Here is a 24878-nt window from a genome sequence, read left to right on the forward strand (position 1 = left end):
CCATTCAGCACTTTCTCACGTGAATATAGATAAGGTCTTAAAATACTACATGGTTATGAATATTAGACCTTATAAACGGGGACAAGTAGATCCAATGGACTGCATTGATAAAGCACTAACTCGCCGTTATAATGGCATAAACAGACTGCTGAATCTGGACAACTTTCAAAGCATTGATGGTAGTAACATTAATAGTCACGTATAAAATATTATGACCGCAAATATTTTCTGAATTGGATTTCGATGTACTTAAACCAAGCCACCAGTGTGAAACTAAAAGCTTGTTTGATCCATAAGCCAGTGACAATAACTTTAATTAAATCTGTCTGCTATAAAGTTATATCGACAGATTTTAATGTAAATTCTGACAGTTTAAAAGTACCCACGAAGATTTTTCTGACGGTCTTAATATTCTACACATGACGTTATCTTTAATTATTTAATTATAATGTTCAACATTTTGCAGGATTGGAAAATATCATAATTAATTTAAGCTCACCGAAAATGCTTAGCCGCGTCCTCATGCAGGCATCACGAAAATGTCTTACCAGTTGTGTGGAACTTCGTTTGGCGCACAATAAAATTACCAATGCCAATGTATCGAAAGTTTTGAGTTTGATGAGCAACTTGAAAGCAATAGACTTAGGTAACAATTGGATATTGGATTTGGCAGATGTAAAAGAGTTATCTGCGCTTGGCTTGAAGACTTTACGACTGGATGGCAATCCATTGTGCGCGAAATATTCCTTCGCTGGTGAATATATAAGAGCTGTACGGAGACATTTTCCAGAGCTGACAAAACTGGTATGTTTAATATATTAAATAAATAAGGGTTGGGCGGCAGAACAGCTCACTCGCAGTAGCGCGCGCAAGCAGGAGCTAGATGCGGGGTTAAACCTAAAAGCGAAAGGGTAAGCAATAGCCGTGTAATAGGCTATAGTGTTCACTTTTTTGTTGCCGTGTTGCCACGGACAAATATTTTTTCCTACCAAGACCAACCAAAACCTACCAAAAATTTTTTTTCAACGTCGAGTTTATTAAAAATGAAGATAACATAACATTTAGTAAAAATAAAACTCAGCTATAACAATTCATTTTACTGTAAAAACTTACACAAGTGTTTGTCTCTTTACACATACATATTGTTATTATTATTTATTTTTTTATTATTGTTATTTAATTTTTATTTTTTCGTAGGAGAGGGAAATGCTTTATGCACTGGCCGGGGGAACTAGTCTCTATACTACCTTCCCCGAGTGTGGGACTCCCACTGAAGCGTGGTGGGCTACCCACTAAAACCCAAACTCCAACCGCCCGCGCAAGAATCTCGCATCTGGCTTCGCAACTCTGCATGTCTTTAGATACAGGAGCGCGCTACTGGAGCCTCTAGGCTGCTCTATTGTAGTGGCGCTTCATTCGGGTGCCCCCAGTAGACAGCGGATTACGCATTTCACGTATCTCGCAATTGCTTCCCAATTGTCTGCACTGGAGATCATTACCCCAATTACGTTGTTCGGGGTTATGTCTCCGTATCTTTCTTCCAACAATCTGCGCGAAGTCAAGAAGTGCTCGCAAGGAATAATGTATGGTGTTCCCAGAATGTGAGTTTGCTGTCAAGGTTCACCTCTAGGTATTTTGTAGTCACGGGCTGAGATCCGACCATCATGCTTGTAATGGTTGGGATCCATTTCTTGGTGAGGAGCACGATCTCCGTTTTGGCTGTAGCCAATTGCAAACCGTGATCGCTCATCCATCCACTGATTTTGCGCATTACCTGGTTCAGCTTGAGCTGCGCTAACTGGATGTTTCTTGCTGTTATGACGGCGGTCACCTCGTCCGCGAAGACGACAAGGAAGGCGATCTCCGGCATTTCGCAACAGACATGGCGATACGTGGCGTTCCAGAGGTACGGGTCAAGTACAGACGCCTGTGCCGTTCCGACGGTTATACGTTTCTTTCTCTGACCTTGTTTTGTTTCGTACAAAAGCCAACGGTCTCTGAGGTAGTCTCGAATCATATCTAGCAAGTATGTCGGAACTTTGAATGGCCATTCCAGGGCTTCCAGCATGTCGTCCCATCTTGCAGAGTTAAAGGCGTTTGTATAGGAATGAGTTCGGCAAAGTAGAAAACCACGTTGTAAAAAATAAGTTGATTCAAGTGTCTTCCACTTGTTTATTGATTCACGTTCTTGAATATTCTCCCGTATGTTCACCAGAGACTTTATATACATACAGAAGTATATGAGAAAAATACATACATATGTGTTCTACTCCTAAGTACATCAGCTATAAAAACTTCTAACGCTAGAGCGAGAACAATAATAATACGCATAATATGTATGTATGTCAAGCGATGACATTGGAAAAATTACCTAATGTTGTTTGTATTGGTGCATTCAGCAGGTGTTGATGAGCAGAGCTGAAAGTAGGTATGTTCCTGTACTAACGATGCCCAACGTTGCATTTGACCAATACCTTGCTGTAACTCTTGAGCAGCGTTCTTGACATCCAGTGTGACTAGCAGCAATACTGGCCGCGCCTGGTGGCAGGCTTCCTCGGCTTTATGTACCGCTTTAACTACTTCGCTAATTGCTCCTATAGTTGAGTGTTCCTTCCTGAAGCCATGTTGTCTGGGTGAAAGGCCTTCCTCGGTTTCTATGGCTGACGTCAAGCCTGTATTAAGCAGACTCTCCATCATCTTGCCTGATGTGTGTAGCATGCTGATTGGCCGTCTTTCATGCTTCGCAGGGCTAACTTCAACTCGTCTGCCGACAACAGTGATGCCTCGGCTTGCTCCTCGACGAACACTGTATCTGCTATTAGTGGGTGTGTGGGAAATTATGCATCCACTATATGTAGGTATATTTACATGTTTGCGTTCGCCGTTAAACGAACGCACCGGTGAAATATTCGTGTAAAGAAGGTTGCTAAAATGTTTGGAGATACCTATTTTCTATTTTTCGCAAATAACTATTATTGTCGCGGAACCTACCAAAATCCGATCTAGCCTACCAACCTACCAAATGAAAAAAAACCTACCAGTTTTGGTAGGAAAAGCCCATGTTTGGCAACACTGGTGGCGAACAATAACGAGTTAACGATCTTGCTTGCGCATGTGTTCGTAAATAAGAGAGCAGAGAGCTGCTACTAAGCTCAGTGGGCAGCAAACCGTCATATAAAAAGGTTGTGTTGCGCTTGATGGTTCTTTTTTTCAAACAAATTTCCAACGAAAAATTCATAGCGCAAGAATAACCCCTCCCTTTTAAAATCTGACAATGCAAAAGTTAATTACAAAACAGCTAATCAGCGCGCATGCAAGTCGGCACCAGCGTTCGGACTTCACTGCAATTGCAATACATCTACTGCTTCTCTTTAGCGAGAATGATCTACTGCGGTTTTTTCAAATCTTTATTTTTTCCACCACTTGAATTACTAAAATTTTTATAAATATAAATTTTTCAACGGAAAATATCGTCGCCTTAGGGTAAGAACATAGTGGAGCGGCGAGCAAAGAGCATCGAGCAAAGCGTCGATTTCAAACGCATATGTTTCAACGGGAAAGCGCATAGTGAAGAGCAAAGCGTACATACACATTTGTAATTGAAGCTTTGCTCTATGCTAGCTCTTCGCTTTGCTCGCCGCTCCACTATGTTTAGACCCTTAGAGTGTAAACCTGCTAACGACCAAAAAACGTATTTTACTGCAGAGGCAAAAAACTAAATATATCTTTAACTCTTAGTCTAAGGGGAAAATCCTACATATAGTTTGTTAATCGCGCGACGTTCTATGGCCCTAATCCAGAACGAATGAAAAAAATTACGGTTTTATGGTTTTATTGGCAAATTTCTAACTTAGCCAGGTTTTAGCTTTTGTATTTTCGAAATTGAAGTGGATTTAGCAGGTTTTTTGTATGAATAAAATTGTTTCTATTTTATTTTTTGTGATTAAATCTTAATTAAAATAGGATTCCATAGATAAAAACAATTATATATATATACAAAATACAACAGATTTATTCTTCCGTTTATTGCAACAAAAATAGGCAGTTTATAAAACATATATTAGTAACTATACGTGAAGTATTGCTCTCTCAAATTAATAGTACAAAGTCCACATATAAGATAATTTAAGTAGGAACTCAATAATGCCAGAAAGTATGATACATATTATTCAATCATGAGGTAAATTGTTATAGTAGGCGTGGTAATCTTCAGGAAGTAATCGTTCGAAATACCGGAGATCTCATACTTTCTGCGAGCAGTCGTACGCCTACTCTCGTATAAATTCGGAAGGTGAGAAAACGACAAGGAAACAGCTACTGGGGATTTTTTTTGCGGTTCAGTTACTTGAGCAGCATCTTTGCCGCGACCGGGACGAATGCTATTAAAGAATTGCACTGTGTTAAAGCTTTTAAAGAACGTGTTACTAAGATAAGTTACGTCATATGGTTTTGAATTTTTTCTAGCTGATCTACATACTTCAATGTATTCTGCTAGAACATGGATATCTCTTTTCTTAAGTGCTGGTTCGATAGTGGAATGGATACAATCAGCTTCCATTTGAGTATGGCCTACTTCAAGAAACTTTTGCTCAATAATGATATGTTATTTATAGCTGTGTATAACAAAGCATTAGCCATAATACTGTTTCGGTTTTGATATGTGCATTCGTCGCTATAAAAAATGACTGTAATTGGCTCCCCGGAACTATTATTTGGTACTACATTTTTTTCTATCAAATCTACCCACACGTTGGAAAACTCTTCTGCATTTAATCTTCCTTCTGTTTCGTTCCACAAGTAACAATAATTTCCTTGAGATATAAAAAATTAAAGCTTATTCGCTGGCTATTACCTTGGCTTAAATGCATAAAGTGATACTCTAAGATAGAACAATAATCGACCGACAGAAGCACAATATGTTGGATTTAGCAGTTGAATTTGAACTGATTGTACTTAGCAGCTTTACTCATCAAACAATTTTTGACAATTATATTTTTATATTGACGTATTTTTTTGCTTGCCAACTGCGGAATCGCCTACTCCTTCGAACTGCATCAAAAGGTCAATTTTGCCAAAAAACGGATTTAGCAGGTTTACACTCTAAGCCGACGATTTTTTTATAATCAGTAAAGGGTGTTTCTGCAACATAAAATTTAGTTATTTATGTATATACGTATTTGTATGTAAACTATATCTTGTTATTAGTATAAAATCTAAAATCTAATACGATAAAATTCGGTTTGCTGCGTTTTATTTTTAAATTCTCTGCGATTTACGAATTTCTTCGTCGGAACCTTGGTCGGTACACATTTGGATCCACGATGCAGCGAAACAAAGGTGGCGCCTTCCGCGGACCGCTAGTCCTCTCTTTATCGATTTGACAGCATCCACCCTTTCGCTGACCTCACATTATTATTTTTTCGCACTAGTGATGAAAATTAAATTTTCATATTGTACCTAAAAGTAGATACACGTACCTAAACAGTAAACATGCATTTTTATGTGCATACATTTACCATAACAATTTTTCTACTTACATGAAACAATATTTTACTACGTTCCAAATGTACCTTAAATAATGTGCTTGTACCGAATGTACGTTCAAATTTAAGAAGCTGAAGAGTAGGTACAATTTAACCTAGTTTTACATCCCTATTTCGCACCACTTGTTCGCTTCTTCCTCTTCTTCAAAATTATTCTTTGCACTCTCATTCTCAAAATAATGTGACGTCACACCCAGTTGCTCGCAGCTCGATTGGCGCAATCTTGTATTCATTTCATTTCATTTTTATTTCATTTATTATAAAATATAACATTAGCACAATAAGATCCCAATGATCTTTTATAGTACAACTTTAACTTATAATAAAGAATTACAATATGTTAATGTTTAAAATTAAGTAATATATAAATCAAAAACAGGAACAACAAAAACTTACAAAACTCTATAGAGAATCACAGGTGGAGCATAAGGAAAAACATAATAATGTATTGATTAGCCTATACCTAACCAGATAGCGAGCCTCAGAGGAAAGGGTATAACTTTGGATATGAAATAGCATTTTAACGAAAATAAGAATACCAAACACTCTTAAAGTTGCTTATGATCAAACTATTACGAATATGAGATGGAATCGAGTTCCAGGTGCGAATAGCATTAACAAAAAATAGTCTTGCAGATGTTAGATAATTATAGTTGGGCACGATCAATTCTGTTAGGCGCGCACATTTCGGGAAATACAATTTTTCAAACAGATAGCTAGGTTCCTTATCCATCATAAGGCGAAATAGAAAAATGCAATTTCTAGCCTTCAAGTATTCAAAAATACCGCATCCTAGGAGCAGTGATTTCCATTCAGATATATGATCGTATTTCGCCAACCCAAAAACATACCGCGTAACGTGATTGAATACCACATCAATTTTATGAGCAGATTGTGAGTCCAGTTTACTGTAGATTAATTCCGAGTAACATATTATAGGCAATATTAATTGAATGGCGAGTTTACGCCTAATGCACACCGGTGTAAAAGTAGCAGACATTCTTAAATTCCGCAGAGTATAATATACTTTGCTGACAACGGAATTAATATGATCAGTGCAGGTTAAACTAGTGTTTATAACAAAACCTAGGTTAGTTACTTTTGACACAAACTTAAGGGACTTATCACCAATGTACAGAGAAGGCATCACATTACAATTAATATTTCTTTTACATACTGGTAAAACAAATGATTTTTCACTATTAAGACATAGACCGTTTCTCACAGACCATGAAGATATAGACGACAAATCACTATTGAAGTCCGCGACCAAATTAACCACATCGTCATGAGCCCCTGACAAATAAATTTGAATGTCATCCGCATAAGCATGCATTTTTGCATGTTGACAAGTATTAAATATGTCATTAATGAACATGGTAAATAGTAATGGTCCCATAATAAAGCCTTGGGGTACACCCGTTGTTAGCGGTCTAAGTTCGGATACTTCATAACCAATTTTTACTATCTGAGCTCTTCCGGACAAGTAGCTTGTCATTAATCGGACAGCAAGTTCACTAAACCCAAAGTAATTCCTAAGTTTAGAGCAAAGTAGGTCATGGCTAACCGAGTCAAAAGCTTTGGAAAAGTCTAAAAGGCATAATAGTGTCAAATTGTTTTTATCAAAGGATATCCGTATGTCGTCAAGTATTTTAATCATAGCTGTGGAGCAGCTGTGTTTAGCTCTAAACCCTGACTGAGATGGAGACAGTAACCTGAATTTGTTGAGATGACAATATATTTGTTCAGACATTAAGGACTCAAGTACTTTAGACAAGACAGGCAAGACACTAATTGGACGGAAGTCACAAGGACTACATGCAGATTTATTTTTAGCGACTGGAAGCATCAGGGAAGCATGAGGTTGTAAAACAATGGTTAATGATGTGAGCCAATGTAGGTAAAATGAGCGGCAAGATTACTTTAACAAACCTTAATGGAATTCCGTCTTCACCAATTGCGTTGGATCGTATTTTGTTAGTACATCTAGCTACATCAAACTCGGATACAACACTAAACTCAAACATTTCACAATTCGGTGTAAGTGAGCACGAGAAGGGGGGCTGTGGAGAAGGTAAGCAGGAGGAAGTACGATTAATGAAGAAATCATTGAGAGCTTCAGGCTCGAGTAGGCAATTTGTGCTGTCACTAATATGTACTCGGAGACTTTTCAAGTTTCTCCAAAGACCATTATTGGGCAGTGATGGATCCAACTTCTTGATAAAGAATTTGCACTTTTCCCGTCTAATGACCATGGTGGCTTCATTTCTAGCCACCTTAAATGCACACCAATTAGAATCTGAGCGATTCTTTTTCCATCGGGAATATGCCGTGTTGCGTTGTCTAATCACAGCTCGCACAACAGAGTTGAACCAGGGAACCGAAGATCTCTTTACACATGTTCGTAGCGGAACATGAGCCCAAAGGCTACATAATATATTATCATTCAGAAAAGCAAGTTTCTCATTCACCGTACTAAGTCCCCAGCACACTGTCCAATCGATGCGGGAAATATCGTTTAAGAGACTATTGACATTTAAAAAACGGTAGTCAAATGTGGTGTAGCTATTGACCAACTTATTGCGGTCAAAGTTAAATTTTAAATCAAAAGCACAAAAAATAAGATCATGATCTGAAATAAAGGACATTTGATCAAACTTTAAAACACAAGAAGGATCAGACACAATAAAATAGTCAAGCAAACTTGACCAACAATTACTACCATACCTCGTAGGTATTGACACATTTACAAACGATAGACCAAGAGAAGCCACATCATCCAATAATCTGGTGCTCTAAGAGTCCCTACAAAGTAAATTAACATTGAAATCGCCACAGACAATAATACTGTCATAATTAACAGCAATAGGTGACAAAACATGAAAAAAGTCACAAACTCTAAAACATTTATTGGGGTTGTAGACACACGACAAAAGCACTTTAGACACACAATTAGACAGTTCAATAAGCATATATTCGATATTGGTAATAGCCTCATGTTGAATCAGCTTTGCCGTCAGGTATTTTTTGCAGTATATGGCTACTCCTCCACCCTTTTTCTCATTTCTATCAGACCGGAAAAGCTTATAGTTTGTTATGTCATAATGGGAATCACTAATATCGCTTTTAAACCAAGTCTCCGAAACACAGATTATGTCCACAGACGAAAATTCAAAAGTGCTTCTGACAATATCCATTTTTTCAGAATTTAGACTGCGCGCATTAAAGTGCACTACATTGAACCCGCTTTGACGACTACATAAAATATCTAACATTGCACGACTACAGCAGCCAATGCTATCCGATTCGCTATTGTTTACATTCATAATAACATTTAGAATAAGCAACTTTAAGACTACAACAAAGATGGGAGAATTTCAATAGAGACAAAGAATAAATGCTGAGGTGCGCTATCTTTACAGTGTTGACAATAAACAAAATAAACAAGTGAGCCAAAGGTAATAAAAAACAAAATATATAAGTACAACTAGTTAAACTGCGCCAAGTCCTCCTTACACATAATTTTGGTTGTGCTGTTGTTTCTCCCCTTCTCTTTTCTAACATGTACATAGCCCCGTATTGTACGCACCGACGAAAGTTTACCATCTCGCCGCATTTTGATGGCCTCTTGTAGTAGGCGCCGATTATCTGGTGAGAGACTCTCAAAAATATGAAAGTTACCATCAATACCGATCGGGTTGAGGGGGACTGCTGTTTTGAATCGTTTGCGGTATTCGCCAAAAGCATGAAGAGTACGATTTCTGTCAAGCGGCGAGTGAAATTTTATAACGACAGCACTGTTTCGACTAGCAGAGGAGGGCTTCGTTCGAAATATATCGCGAATTTGGGGAGACAGGTAGTCAATAGAGAGACATACTTGATTATAAACACTTTTAAGTTTAAGCAAGTAATCCCGGGATTTTCAAGATTTGTAATTTGCACTGATGGCAATAATAGAAACTCCTTTTCTTGACCAGTATTGGCTATATTTCTTTTTTTATTTAATAATTCAATATCAATATATTCGCGAAACCATAGGCAAAATATAGTAAAATTGTGTTTTTAGTTTTTCACTCTGACGTCAGTAATTTAAAAATGATTTAAAAATTCAGAGAAATGTGCTTAGAGAAGAAGTATGGGCAAGAACGATAGAATACAAGATTGCGCATTCCCGCAGAATGACATTTGTGGCAACGGGTAAACAAAGCATATGGCGAAGAACAATGAGTTTACAGTTGTGAATTTGCAGTGAGAAAACGTGTTTTCTTCTCGATTCACCAATTTCGCAAGCCATCTTTGAATATAGCAAATTAAGCACAACGTTAACAAAAAATATACAACCACTCTTGAAATGTGTTCAAAAGATTAGGTCTTATTAATTCACTATTGAGAATTTTTGTGTTTGTATTGCAGGTGGAAAAAGTGATAATATCTTGTCGCAGCGCATGTTTTCCTGCAGAAGGTGGTCGATGCTTGCTTACCTCCGATTTTAATTTGTAATTTGTGGTATTTCAACGTTTTCAACTTAACATGTCGTGTTTAAAAGTGGCCGGTAAAGTGCTTCATGCATATTATGCTGGTGTCTAAGACTGATTTGTTATATTTAATTATACTCTTAATGTCTGTTAAAACATTCTGTTATTAGACATAAATAAATAAATAAATAAATTGTATGGCTTCTCCTGCCGGCAGAACTCTACCCACTTTCTGGCCAAGGCGTCGTCGCGGAGAAACAAAAAAAAACTGCATTTGGGGGCTTTACCCCTACGGCTGCTGCAATTCAACACACGACACGACATTTTTATAAAGTTTTTATTACAAATAAAACGTTTTTTACTTCACAACGCACGAATTACTTCGATTTTTCACTTGAAAGTACACAATACGTTTGCAATACGTTTGCACCTGTTTCTAAACAAAAAGTTTGTTTATGTATTGCCATAAATGTCAAAGTCGGCAAAACCAAAGTAGCGGTTTCGGGAATGCGCCACCTTCAGTTCATTTCACCATGAAGTATGGGTATAAAATTAATGCGGAAATCCTGTAGAATTTAAACAGATTCAAGTTTCTGGTGCAGAAGGGCCGGTAAATATTGAAAATGTCATTTTAAAATTTTATCCTCGAAATTTCGCAATATTTGAATCGTCACCGCGAATAACGCTGTAAGCGCCAATTTACTAAAAACTAGTCTTTTCGCAGATTACCGTTAAAAATACTCTCGCGTATCATAAGGTCCCGAAATTTCTCAATTTCCTTCGGTTTTCGGACATTAACCTATGCTCCAAAGTAAGTAGTGAGTGGAAAACCGTTTTAAGTGCAGGTGACCATGGGCAATTTAGAATTAACAAGCGTAATGCAGAAGTGAAATAATGGTAAAACACGTAAAGTACATTTCGAAAATTGGAATGATATGCAAAATAAGAGGCTAATAAATAGTCGGAAGAGTGCTAAGGAAGAAATGGGAAAGGGGTACTAAAAAAAATTACCAGAAACGGTAATGTGGAAAAACGTTGTAAGTGAAGGAGCTGTGTTAATATCAATTTTGGGTTTTTATTCCCCAAATTTTCAACTCCGCTTGTTCTCTTCACTACTCAAGCTTCATATTGAAGACTATTCAAAAGCATTTCTCCAATTTTTATAAAATGAGTTATGATAAACAATCAAAGAAACCTTACAGTTATATTTATTACATTCATTTGTCGAAAAAGGTTGTAAGCGCCACCAGCAAAGATGCTAGGCTTTGGGATTTGGATATAAAACCTTTTTCCATTAGTAAAATTTTGAAAATCTTTTTTTGACTTGAAATATATATATGGATATACATTTTAATTCACGGGCAAGTTTCTTGGAGACTGCTGCATTCCTGAAAACTTATAATTAGGTCGCTTACCACGTTATTCGCGGCGTCCATTCATTTGTTTTTGAAAAAATGATATGTTAAAGCTTATATAAACTCGATAACATCCTGGATATTCGTTCTTCTAACTTTGTAAGCTTAAAAATTACCAAATCCAAAAAATTTAATTTTTTTAAATTGTAAAGAAATTTCCTATTGCATTTGTTACCCATATTTTTATTCTACATTGCATTGATTTTTTTTTAACAATTTTTGGAATTAATCATTTCTTTGAAATTACAAAGTCCTTCAAAATAAATCCTGCGGTCAGAAAGAAAAAATGAAAACGCCACTTTAAATAAAAAAGTAGGTTTCAAACCCATTTATTATTATTTATTTCATGGTAGGAGAGCTTCTCAAACAATATAGAAGCAATTTTTTCGATTCAAGTTGTTGAAAAGTAATGAATATCTAAATCCCGGGAGTAATCCCGAGGTCCCGAGATTGTGACAACGCCATCCCGAAAAGCCCGGGATCGGAAAAAGCCGAAAAATTAACATCCCTAGTGAGCACTCACCAGGTATGCTAACTCATTCAAAGCCCGTTCTCCCAATTTTCAGAAAAAAATTCACCCATTTTCAATAGTATTCCCTCAAACGCTTTAATTTCATTATTTGGGAAAACTTGAAAAAATATATGTATACACGCAGATTTTCTCATTTTAGCTGAGCCGAAGATCCATAAAAACATTCGGGAAATGTATAGTACCATTCGAATACTTTTCCCGCAATGTTCAGTGCCTATTTGGTGTAGTTTATTCTCGATACGAAAATTTTTATATACACATACGTACATACATGTGTATATAAATGCACATGAATTAAAGTGAAAATTTAATTAGTTCTATAAAAATTTTAAACCGTAATTAATGGCTCACTTTCTATATTGGTTTTGGTAAATACAACAATACTTATATTTTAGGCAAATCACTAATTTCGTATAGATGCATATTTAATTTTACTGAAAAAAATAGTGATGTTCTGATTTTTCCCAAGTTTTGGTAGCCCTGAGGTCTCACATTCGTGAGTACCCACGACGCAGAAAATGAAGGTGGCGCCATTCGCGGACCGCTAACCTCTCTTCGTCGATTTGAAAGCATTCACCCATTCGCTGACGTCACACAATACTTTTGTTTACGTTCACTGTTGCCAACTTGGTGCTTTTCGCACCAAATTAAGTGGGCATTCTAAACGCGAACATTTTTGAGTTTGTTGCGTTTGTTTTTAGTTTGAAGACTCCAAATTTGAAAATCTTAAAAAAATTTATAGCAATCGTAAGTGAGGTAAGCAACTTTACAAAAATTTAAACAAAATGATGGCACAGTGACAATCATAAGCTACAACAAAATATGTGGCCAATCGTGCCAAAAGAAATCGACCGTCGTGCAAGAAACATTGATTTGTATTAATTTGAATCGGCATCCTTACATCAAAATTATGTATGCATATAAAGTCCATAAAATACACCAATCAAAATTTGGTGCCTTTTCAAATTCAAAACTTGACAATACTGCCTTTTGTTCGATGCTTCCTCCTTTTTATTGTCGGATTCGTCTTGCTCTCTCAGCTTTCAACTTAAATAAATGCATTTTGCACACAAAAGTGCGTACGTTACTTAGTGCCTTGGCAATGGCGAATTCGTAAGGATCTATTGATTTCATTACAAACATTTTCATTTATTTGTTAAAACAATACAATTACTTCCATTACAACCTGGTCCTATGGATGCTAGAAGCGCGAATTCTTATAAGGTGGTGTTACCGGAAAATGAATAGATAAATTATATGTATATCAGAAAATTAATAAGATGAAGAGAAGTTATTGTTTGATTTCTAACCAAACCTATGTATGTAACTCAATCGCCTAATGGTTTGCCGAACCGTAAACATATGTTTACACATCCAATTTCGTGAGTAGGTTCCTGGTACTCACACCTTTTTCAAGAAGTTTCACTTGTATCATGTGTACGGTGTTACACACGCATTTTTTCACAATTTACTGACATTGTAAAGGGTTTTGCATACAAAACATGGAGTTAGATACTATTTTCAGCGAACTATTAGTCTTTCAAAGTTTTTACGTAGTTGAAAAAATTAATTTAAGCCATGAGGAAATATAGATGAAGTCTTTAAATTGTGGTATTTTGCCACAGGTTGAAAAAAATTGTAATTTTTATAATTTTTTTTTCAATACCACACTCAAACGAAGCAACTGAGAGGATCTGAAGTATAAAGTTTGCTCCCTGGTGCAAATAGGGAAACCGGCTTCTGATTAAGATTTTTTAAAGTGAACTGCAATAAATAAGTAATTTTGAAATGAAATGTATAAAATTCTTTGACTACTTAAACACTGAAGATGGAAATGATCTCATTATTGCTATTCAAAAATGTTATAAATATAAAATAATTTATTGGCTTCTGTGTACAATGATGTGTACACTAGGGTGGTCCAAAAATGTATGTGGGGGAAAAAGTAAAGTCGGAATTTTTATGCTCTCACCCCCTGCAGGAGACTCCCAATAATAATACGAATATTGTTTATTTAACCATTCTTTCATCGCAACTGTAATTTATAGGTCCACCAAAAACACACAAAAACTCCGAAAAATGCAATGGGGCGACCAATAAAAAATCGTTAGTATTAAAAAATGGTTAAATAAACAACTGGGTACTATTATTGAAAGTAGCCTGAAGGGAACCAGAGTTTTCCGATCGAAAAATATTGATTTTCAAAAATTCTATACCATTTCTACGAAGAATTTTATTTTTCCCATATAAAAATACATGGAAAACTTTGAGCGCTCTCTTAATATTTTTTGATCTCAAAATAAAAAAATTGCGGTATACTTTTTTCGATGTAGAACAATCCTAGTGGGTGAGAGCATTACAATTCCGACTTTACTGTTTTTGGACCACCCTAGTGTACACTCATGTTAAAGTGAATAACACTTTTTTATGAACTATATTTTATTTATATACCTAAATATTGTTAAAAACAAGTACTCTGGCGTTTTAATGTATTATCTGTTACTCATGTACATTCATAATTTTGATGTATTTTGGAACGAATTTCCGTCATCCCTTGTCAAATTTGATTTGGAGACAAACCGGTTTCGGCGTTGTGCGATCTTCAGTGTCATTTTTCGTTCTGCATAATTTTTGTTGGTTGCTCGTATTTATACTCCTTGTTCCTCTACCTCTTTCTTTTGTTAGGTACGTCTTCTTAGTTTTGCAGTGTTTGCGGTGCTCAACAGGTAGATGAATTGTTTTGGCTCGTTTTTGACGTCAGGTAGAAGTCCGTGATTTTTACCTTCTTTGTTTTTGCAGTTAGTGTATTCCCTTCCATGTCTGTCCTTAATATTTTGTTGTTGTCATTTTTCTTCTCGTACAGTAGTTTTAGAGGTTCAAACAGTACGTCCGATAGAGTATTTATTTGCTCATTTATTATTTGTCCTTTGAAGGTCTTCTGTTTATATATTTCCATATTTTCTAATATATTCAATCTTTGTCTTTTATGTTGTACACGCAGAAGTTCTTTTGTTTGTCCAATCTTCATTGGTGTGCATTTATTTTTGATCATGTGATTCGCGAAGTTCGATTCTATTGCAGCGTCTGGTTTTCGTTTTTTCTTATTATAATACCTTATGTGTTCTCGATACCTTGTTCTTATATTTCGCCCTGTTTGTCCTATGTAGCTGTGTCGGCACTCGAAACTTAACTTGTAAACACCCTGTTTATCTAGCGGGTCTTCCTCGCTTATTTTCTCTATCAATACACTTCCCATAGTGTTCCTTGTTTTAAATGATGTCTGAATGTCGTACTTATGAAAAAATTTGGCAAGTTTATAAGATGTTTTTCCTGTGTAAGTTAGAACTGCCCAAGTTTTTTTTTTATTGTTTTCCTCTTTGCTAGTCTTTTCGATTTTGTGTCCTTTCTTAACTTCTCAACCAGGCCTCTCCTATATCCGTTATTTTCCGCAATGGCATATATTGTATCCAGTTCCTTCTTGTAGTCTTTTTCTGTTAGAGGGGTCCTTTCAAGCCTCGTTATTAGTTGTCTAAGTGCTACATATTTGTGTTGCTGTGGGTGGTTTGAGCTATTGTGTATTATTGTATCTGTGGCTGTTGGTTTTCTGTATATTTCGAACTTTATCTTGTTCGTGGTATTGTTTATTTTAATTGTTAAATCCAGATAGTTAATCTTTCTTTCTTCCGTTTCCATGGTGAATTTTATATTCTGGTGTTGTTTGTTGAGATAGTCTAGTATCTGTTTCTCTTTGTTTCCCTCTATTAGACATATTACATCATCGACATATCTCGCGTAGAGTTTTACTCCTAGGTTGGTCAATAGGTTTTCCAGTTTTTCAGTTATTAGTTTTTTAGTTTTCTCTATGTAATCTTTTTTATCAATTAATACGGTGGTATTGCCTTTGTGCGCTTTTTGGTTAGAACATTGTTTTCCCTTAACTTTTCTTTGAGCCGTTTTATGGTTTGGTTTTCGTCCTTCTGCTTCCTAATTTTCTTGGTCTTTATGTCTTTTTCAATTATGTGCCGACATATGTGTCTGGCGTGCTCCTGTTCTTCAGTTGGAAGGCGTGATATAATAACAACAGTATCCACGATGGTTTGTTCAAGTTCGCTCTTTCGGTTGTGACTTTCAATGTTGTGTTTGAGGCCTTTTTTAATAGTTATGCTTGCTCATTGGTGTAAACCTCCGTCAAGTTTACAAATCGGGAATGGGATTTCTGTTCTGCATTTTTCATGATTTTGTTGTTGCTTTGCCTCGTCCTCAAGTTATCGAGTTGTTTGTTCAACCTTTCATACTTCTTCTTCATGAGTTTTTTATTATCGGCTTTTGTTTTCTCTATTATTTCCATCAAGGTTTGGATTGGCAGATGCTCCGCTAACTGTAGGTGGATGGCCAATAGCTCCGCATTTGTATTTTCCTTCTTGGCGTTAAGAGTTTTTTAATTCACATTGGATGTAATTGTAATTTTCCTTTGAATAAAAATGTACTGAAAAGTACTGATTTCTTTAGAATGAAAAAGTGTAACGTACTGATTTCGCGCATAAAAAATCTGGCACCCCTATTCGTTCCTGAGAATACAATTGAAAATTGAGTAATTTTCAAAGAAAAGTTGGGGGGATCGGCTTTGTTAGAGTTTACATCCCTGGTAAGTACTCACTCATACTTGCCCAGGTATTCCGGTTATACACACAGATGCAGCTCGCTCAAATTTTCTCCCTTTCCCCCGGTCCTTGGCAACCGCACTTCATCTAGCCCCTGTAGCCCGCAGAAGTGCACGCTGCCAGCACAGTGCAAATGTGCTGAGTTTGCCCATCTCTACTCTAAGCTTTAAAAACAGTCCTTGGTCGATTTTTTGACGTAGAATACGTCTTACCTTAAGGTATGGGGGCTGTGTTCAAATGTTGTAGTTGTAATTTTTAGAGCTTCACAAAAACGCTTATTGCACGAGAACTAATAAAGCGATTTCAAAGAAAAGTGTGGCGTTTCAAAGATAAAATTCCAAACCTGTCGACAGATTCATTTTTGTAAATAACCAATTCGGTTTCTGTCGTAAAAACAACGGTAAACATTGCCTTATTTTGGGGTCAATTTTGAGCCTTTAAAGTGCTCTAGCAACTTATTGTTGGCATATATAACTTTCATTTTCGGGATATAGGTTCTTTGGAGCAGTAGAAATATTATCGGGTACAAATTTTATATAAATTTTACAAATATTGAGCATTTTAAGGCAAAAAATTGTTGAAAAAATTTGCAAATTTTTTTCATTACCAAAATGCTCGAAAACCGCTCGAATGATTTTGTTTTTGTTTTCTTTAATCAAAAATTCAAGAGTTTTCCTTTCGTTTGGTATATGGGAAGTATTGGTTGATATCTTCTATATATGTTTATTTTATTCAAATATATGGGCATAAATGATTTTCCATACAAAATCACCTCGTCATCATTTTGCAAACACGTGCATATGTTGGAAGTGTGGGAAGGAGACAAAAAGTATGTATGCGTATGTAATGCGGCTTTTGATCGAAGCGTATGTACATATGTAAATGCATATATACGTACATATGAAAGTTTCAGTTAATGTGGATCTGTTTGGTTTTGTTATCGATATTTTTATCGATTTTGTTGCCGATATTTTAATCGATTTTGCCATCGATATTTTGATCGGTTTTGTTACCGATATTTTCACCGATTTTGTTATCGAAATTTGTATCGATGTTGTTATTGATTTTGCTATCGATATTTTCGGAACTTATCGATATAATGATCGATATTTTTATCGATTTTGTTATCGATTTTGTAATCGATTCTGTTATTGATTTTATTATTGATTATTTATCGGTTTTGTTATCGATATTTTTCTTGATTGTTTTAACAATTTTGCTATCGATATTGTTATCGCTTTTGTTATCGATATTTTTGTCGCTTTTGTCATCAATATTTTTATCGATTTTTCTATAGATATTGTTATCGCTTTTGTTGTCGGTATTTTTATCGGTTTTTTTACCGATTTTGCTATCGATATTGCCATCGCTTTTGTTATCGATAGTTTTATCGATTTTTTTATCGAATTTATTACCGATGTAATGGATTTTTTGATAGATTTTGTTATCAATTTTGTTATTGACTTTGGAATCGATTTTGTTATCGATTTTGTAATCGATTTTTCGATAGATTTTGTAATCGATTTTTTATCGATTTTGTAATCGATTTAGTTAACGATTTTGTTATCGATATTTTTATCGATTTTGTTATCGATTTTATTATCGCTTTTGTTATCGATATTTTTTTCTTAGTTTGTGCTTTCGTTTTTGACTTGGATATGCTCTTAACCATACCACGTATTCTACGTTTAAATTTAGCGGGTGTATCTCCGATACAGCCTGCAGACCAAGACGAAGGCGCTGGACTGTTCCTTTTTAGGTTGCTTCTAATTTTGGATTGTCCCATCTATATGTATACATATGGGGTTTATTATAAAATTTTTTTGTAACAAAATCGTTGATACTCGTATAATAAATGATAAATCCCCATTTTGTTTTGCAGGATAACACTGACTTAAAAAAAGAAGGCTCTTTAACTTCCCAAAAAAATTTCCTGTGCGATGTAAGAGGATACGATTTCGTCGACGAATTTGTTCCACTATACTTCAAGGCATTCGATTCAAATGAGCGTCAATCTTTGAAAGGTAGCATAAATGATTCTAATTTAAATACATTCATTACTATTGCTCAAATTTTTTCAGAACTTTATCAGCGCAATGCAATGCTTACAGTTTCCTTTAATTATCATATTGCCCAAATGACGTCGCAAAATTTTCGACGCATATCCAAGTATCGTGAAAATAGTAGAAATATTTTAAAAATGTCAGATCTCTCTCGGGCCCACACAACTATACATCTGGGCTCTGACCAAATTATGCAAACCTTTTTGCAACTGCCCAGTATACGACACGATTTGTTGACTTTTAGCACAGATACAACGATTTACAATGTATGTATTGCTTGTTCTTATAATCATTACATCTTAACATTAAACACAATTCTACTGATAGGACAAAATTATAGTGATAACAATCAGCGGCGTCTTTTACGATCAAGCACCAAGCATGATGGATAATGACATATTAATGGCATTCACGCGCAGTTTTGTACTCACACCGGTAGAAAAGCACCAAGTATGTTAAAATGGTCACAACATAATCTGAAGATGCACGTTTCTTATCATTATCATTATCTTTTTCTTTTAACAGGGGATTCTCGGCAGAGCTATAAAGTACCAAATTTGTAATGAACAACTTAGTATATACAACCCAACGGCCCAGCAAACTAAAAAGGCATTCAAGTATTTTAAAACAGAGGGGCAGAACAATGACGACGAAGTAACTGTAGCCGATAAAGAAGCTCTCATTATAATGTTTCAAGAAGTAACAAACCTCAAATGGGTATGGTGTACGCGGTAAGGGAGATTTAATCTAATATTCAAACAATTGCAACGTATGAATTTACTAAATATTAACTTTTATTAGTTTCTTAGATGACGCAAAATGGGACATCAAAAAATCACTTCTGCTTTTTTTAAGTTTTTGTGAGAAAAAACGGATACCTGATACGGCCTTCAATTAACCTAAATAATACCTAAAAATAAATCTCTAAAATAGTTTTCATTTACTTAAAACGAATAGCGGATATTTTGCTTAAATCACTCTTAGTTGCTTCTGAGTATAGATGCGCGCGAAACTGTCAAATATCGTCTGGGTAAAAACCAAAGATCCGTTTGGGAGCGAGTTAAAGTTTAGAGGGCGAAACGGGTACGGCGTCTGTCCATGTTTTTGCTGTTTTAGTAGCAGCGGCTACCTATGCTCGTATAGAATCGGTTAGTCGCACAATCGTTGTCGCCAGGCTCAACTAACTGTAGGCCTGGAAACTAGTTATTTCGACGGGGCCAAACCAAAGGGAGCGGAATGTTAGTTGAGTTGAGTGAGTTTAGTGGTCATGTGAAGAGGGGGTTGTTGTCATGTGGGGCACGTTCACATGTCGGCCATATATAGGGTACGTCGGGGTCTAGTCTGGACAAGCTGGAGTTTAACCTACTACAATATCCATTTCCATTTATTATTATTTGTCCATGGTTGGTTCTCAAAGCACTGAACCGATTTTAATAATTCTTTTTTTTTAACGAAGCACTTGTTAAAAAAAGGAGTGTCATTCTTTTTTATTCTTGAAAGAAAAACACCTTATCCTGAGTTTCGCCTAAAAAAAATTCACCCGAAAATTTATCATCCGCCCATAGTAAAACCATGGGGAAACCAAAAGTGAAAAGTGAACCGGTTCGGGGAAAATTAAACTCATGATAGGGCTGTTTTTTTGGAGTAAAGTCATAAAAACACAAAGACGTGCAAGCATTAGACTATTTGGTCGTCAAATATAGCGCGTAGCCATGCGAAAACTCTGCACATCAGTGCCGATCAAATACAAGCTCAGAAACGCGAACGATATGTGTGCGAGCCTCAGTATATCCAGTAAAAAAAAAATGTTGTGAAGTCCTTTATGGGGATAAAGTTTCCAGAGGTGAAATTTTAAGTGCCACATAATTTCTTACACGCAGGGTTGCTTTTCAGCAGTAATGAAAGAAACTTAAGAAATATTAAAAAAAATGCATATATGCATTAATTTTTGCAAGAAATACCATATAATGTATGTACTCTGATAAATAATATTAAAAAATGTATTAGAACCACGGTTTAATGTTATATTTGATACAAATTTATTTTGCTACTTGGAACGCTCTGCGCATTGCCACTGAATACTTAAAATTACATCCCTGGTCCTTGTTCTTTCTGTATTGCATCATGGTGAATTCACATTTCTCAGAAATTTTACAACAAAACAAAATGAAGGGAGTATTTTATTTTCAAATTTTTGCGATTTCTATTGTTTAATGTAAATTTTATGTCTTTTTAGGATATGTTGAGGCAACAAAGAAGGCGCAGTTGGAAAATGAAGTTATTAGTATGAAGTAGCATCTCAGGCACATTTGGAAAATTATGCCTATAAGCAAGATGGAGTTTGGCAAAGTAAGTGCCTTGTTGCATATCTATGTAACATAAAACTAATAAATTAAATTCAGTTGTGTTTAATAGAAATGTTATAAATCGAGTAGCGTTATTTAAGATCTGCTGAAAATATTTGGCGAACTTTTTTTTCGCCTTCTCAACTTGCTAAGTGACAAGATAAGATGACTGATGATTACTGCAACAAAGATATTTGGAAGATGACGTAATTGTCCGATCAGAAGATTCATTGTGGTGGTGGAAAATAAATAGGTATAAGTATCCGTACCTTCGCCAATTGCGCGTGAAAAGTTAGGATGCTTGGCAACATCAGTAGAATAATATTAAGCGAACGGCTAATGCGTTTGGACGATGAGAAGGCCAAAATGTAGAAATTTTTACATTCGAATGTAAAAAAACATGTGTTAGTTATAAGTCATGATTTAATATCCACCTAACAGCAATTGACAACTGCTCTTCCTGTATGCTTGTGGAATTTAATGTATACTGGCAATCAAAAGTGAGTGTGTAGTATTTGTTGTTTAATATTTGCAATGCTTTTCAAGTTAAAATTTTTTGGTATTTTTTTATAAAAATATGGTTAATGCTTTAATCAAAATCACACCAGTCAAACTTTCAAACTTTATGCATAACTTAGAAAAATTCAACAAATTTTCGTCTAAGCTTTGAACTTTTTAATCTGCAAGTGCAAGTTTAATGCGGCTAAAAAATTGCGTTGATTCTAAATGAATTTTAATTGCTGACGGCTTTTTGCACTTTTTACAATGTAAAAAGAAATTTTGTGTAGAATAAAATGCGCAAGACCGTTTGCAAACAAATAAACAAAAATTAACGCTGAATTTTACTAATTGCACTTGTTATACGCCTTAAAACTTTCACTTGTTTCACTAGAATTACATAACCGATCTATCTGCGTACCCAACATTTTTCTACAAATTCAAATTAAAAAGTTAAAAATTTAGAAGAAGAATTGTTGAATTTTTCTACGTTCTGTATAAAGTTTGGAAGTTTGGTTAAAAGCATGAACCATATTTTTATAAAAAAAAAAAAAAAAAAATATTTTAACCTAAAAACGTTGCAAGTATTAAACAACAAACACCATGCACTAATTTTTGATTGCCAGTGTAATTCAAAAATATATATGTATGAACCATAAAATTTGTTCATCGAGTTATTTTTGATTGCGATCGCAATAGCAGTAAAAAATCAGAACGATTGCAATATAGCAATCACTGAAATCACAGATATCGAAAAATCGCAGTATCGCAGTATCCTACACATGAGGAGGTACAGTATTTTTCTTAGCTGCCCATCCTTCTTTGCACGAAAAACTTGTGCGCTTAACTGAAAAAAGAACTTAAACGAATTTACTTTACTACTTCAATGAGGAAGGTATCCGAATCCCTATGAAACTAAATAATGGAGGAGCACTTACCACGTAGAAATTACTGCAAGCGAAATTTTTTCCGAATGGTATCTATATAACTACATTAAATGATAGCCGTTTTCGTTGCTCTGCGAGATGAGCAAAGTTAATTAAAGCTTGTAAAATTAGGGTAAATGTAGAGCCAGTGTAGGTAATCGTAATACTTTCTCTGATAATTAATAATAGTTGCAAATTTTTAAGGCAAGTATCGCTGAAGTGTAGGTATGTTGAATTCATCTATCGGAGCAGTTTCCTTATAAATGTTAAAAATAATGCCGCTGATGCTCATTTTTGGGTAGGTATCTTAAATGTAAGTTCACATTCAAGTATAAAGGCAGCAAAGCAAAATATACTGTATTCGTAAATCGGCATGGCAAACATTCATAGAATGTTATGATGATATGCGGGCCAGACCATCAATTTTATAATGTGAACGCTAGTTTGCCTGGAATGAACCTGTAATTAAATTTCTTTTCTATCTTTTATCACAGATAGCACCGCAAGTGGATTGGCTTGATTTTGCGTCCGGCTCATTGTGATAAGTTATTGGCAAGTTGGAAGCTGCTGTGAAACGCATTTCTCTCTCACTTTGCGAGAAAGAAATATGCAATAAATGCAAAAATGATAATTGCAAAGTGCAAAGTTGATAAGTCTTTTTGTGGAATAGGGCTCTGCTTTTGAAACATTCCGTAAGTCACCTAACTCTCTGGTAAAATTTTCTGGTGTTTTTCCTGTCTACCAGCATTCATGCCTTCTCCTTGCTGATATATCCGGAATGAAGGACTTGGCCTGTCTATTACCTTCCCTATCTATCCAGTAATGTCGTGCTTCGTACCATCCAAACTTAGTAGTTTCGCCTAACGGAACTCCATGGCAGATCGGTAAAGGGTCCTGGGCCTATGAATCCTTGTGCAGCCTCTTTTCTGGCGAGAATATCTGCTACGTTCTTGCCCATGACTTCCACTGTGTCCCAGTACCCATATGTGGTATACACGGTTCCTGGAAGCGATCAGTATTAAAATGTGAAGACAGTCCCACACCAGCTTTTAGGTGACCTCGTGCGCTTTAAGATCTGCTGTCCGAGAGTATGTAGATGTGTTTTTTGGTTGCCCCACTTTCCACATACTGCCTCAGACAAAGTTCAATGGCGTGAATCTCGGCATGAAAGATATAGGCCCCTATTATGAGTTGCATTCGATTTTCGACTGTGGTCGAAAGTGCTGAGCGAACGAATTTTCATTTGGTATTATGGCGTTCATTCGATGAAGAATAGCGCTATTGTGAATTTCGCTCGTTTAGGTTGTTCACAATAGTATATTTTTCACCGCTGAGAAGCTTTGTTTACAAATCGAGCAAACAAATAGTGTGCTTATACATATTTATGTAAATTTGTTCTAATTAAAATGAAGTAAAAAAGAAAGCAAGCTTATAAAAACGTGGTAAAATGAGTACAACGAGTTCTGGTTCAACGATTCGTCAGAGGATGAGAGCTTAGTAAACTGGCCAGGAGTAGCAAATGTTTAAGAGAGTTTAAGTTTATTAGCCTTTTGAATATATTTTGATATAAAATATATTTAAGAAATTTGTCTACAGATTCATTAAAAAGTTCCGACCATCTAAAGAGGCGTTTGTGAGCCAAATCTATTTAAAATATTTTAAAACTATCAACAGCGCTACGATTTTGTTCTCAGAGATCGTGCCAACAGAGTATTGGGACTTTCTTTCACAAGTAAAACCAGCCTTTGGAGCTTGTGTCTAGTATTCACGATGTTAGAACTGCATGAAATTCATAAAAATTGTTTAAAATTAGTGTCTAGCCGCCAAAATGTAAGAAAACATATACAAAATCATACATTTTTCACAATTTTCTAACACTTCGCTACACCATCGAAAGCAAAATTCTGTTCGACAGAAAATTCGATACTCAACGAAAATTTCGACACGCTTGCATAGCTCATAATACGAATTCCACTTTCGATCTTCGATCTTCGATAGCCAGCGAAGATCGAAAATCGAATACAGCTCATAATAAGGGCCATAGTTACCTTGCTCCACGCTTGTGAAAAGGAGCTGTCTGGGTTGTACGCCGTAGACTCCTGCTCCGAGGCCGTGGCCAGTCTTTGAGCAGTCAGTATACCAGATGTGGCTGTCGTTCCGGGGTTTAGGTCGTTCGTTGTCCTGTTATTCCTGTCGGGGAAAAAGACTTTGAAGTTTTGGCCTTTTGAATAGTTTTATCTAGAAGCGGATTTCATGAGAACTTGTCATCAAGGACAACTCCTTGATATTTGACCTCTTTGTAGAAGTGTATCTTTTCACCTTGAAGCAATGGTTCTACCAATTTTCCTGGAGAAAATGACTATGCTAGTCTTCTTCGGGTTTACGTTTAAATCATTGTTACTACATCAATTGGCGACTAT

General features: G+C 35.7%; 2 protein-coding genes across 5 annotated transcripts in view; one reads left to right on the top strand and one right to left on the bottom strand.

The window, feature by feature from the left end:
* The window catches only part of LOC118749235 (nuclear RNA export factor 2-like), a 147987-nt gene extending 128344 nt beyond the window's left edge, over window positions 1-19643 (top strand). For 3 of the 4 annotated variants that reach the window (XM_036484028.1, XM_036484032.1, XM_036484031.1), the window contains exons 6-10: window positions 18509-18650; window positions 18708-18955; window positions 19017-19139; window positions 19215-19420; window positions 19491-19643. In XM_036484028.1, the coding sequence (XP_036339921.1) occupies window positions 18509-18650; window positions 18708-18955; window positions 19017-19139; window positions 19215-19420; window positions 19491-19587 (816 nt within the window). In that variant the 3' untranslated portion in view covers window positions 19588-19643. The remainder of the gene's footprint in view (window positions 1-18508; window positions 18651-18707; window positions 18956-19016; window positions 19140-19214; window positions 19421-19490) is intronic. The other variant, XM_036484029.1, reaches the window with a different exon arrangement.
* LOC118749236 (ras-related protein Rab-43) overlaps window positions 1-24878 on the bottom strand; it is a 299832-nt gene that overhangs the window by 123728 nt on the left and 151226 nt on the right. The window lies entirely within an intron of this gene.

This window comes from Rhagoletis pomonella, unplaced genomic scaffold (assembly GCF_013731165.1).
Source record: "Rhagoletis pomonella isolate Grant_MI unplaced genomic scaffold, Rhpom_1.0 Rhpom_scaffold_00014, whole genome shotgun sequence".
Taxonomy (NCBI): domain Eukaryota; kingdom Metazoa; phylum Arthropoda; class Insecta; order Diptera; family Tephritidae; genus Rhagoletis; species Rhagoletis pomonella.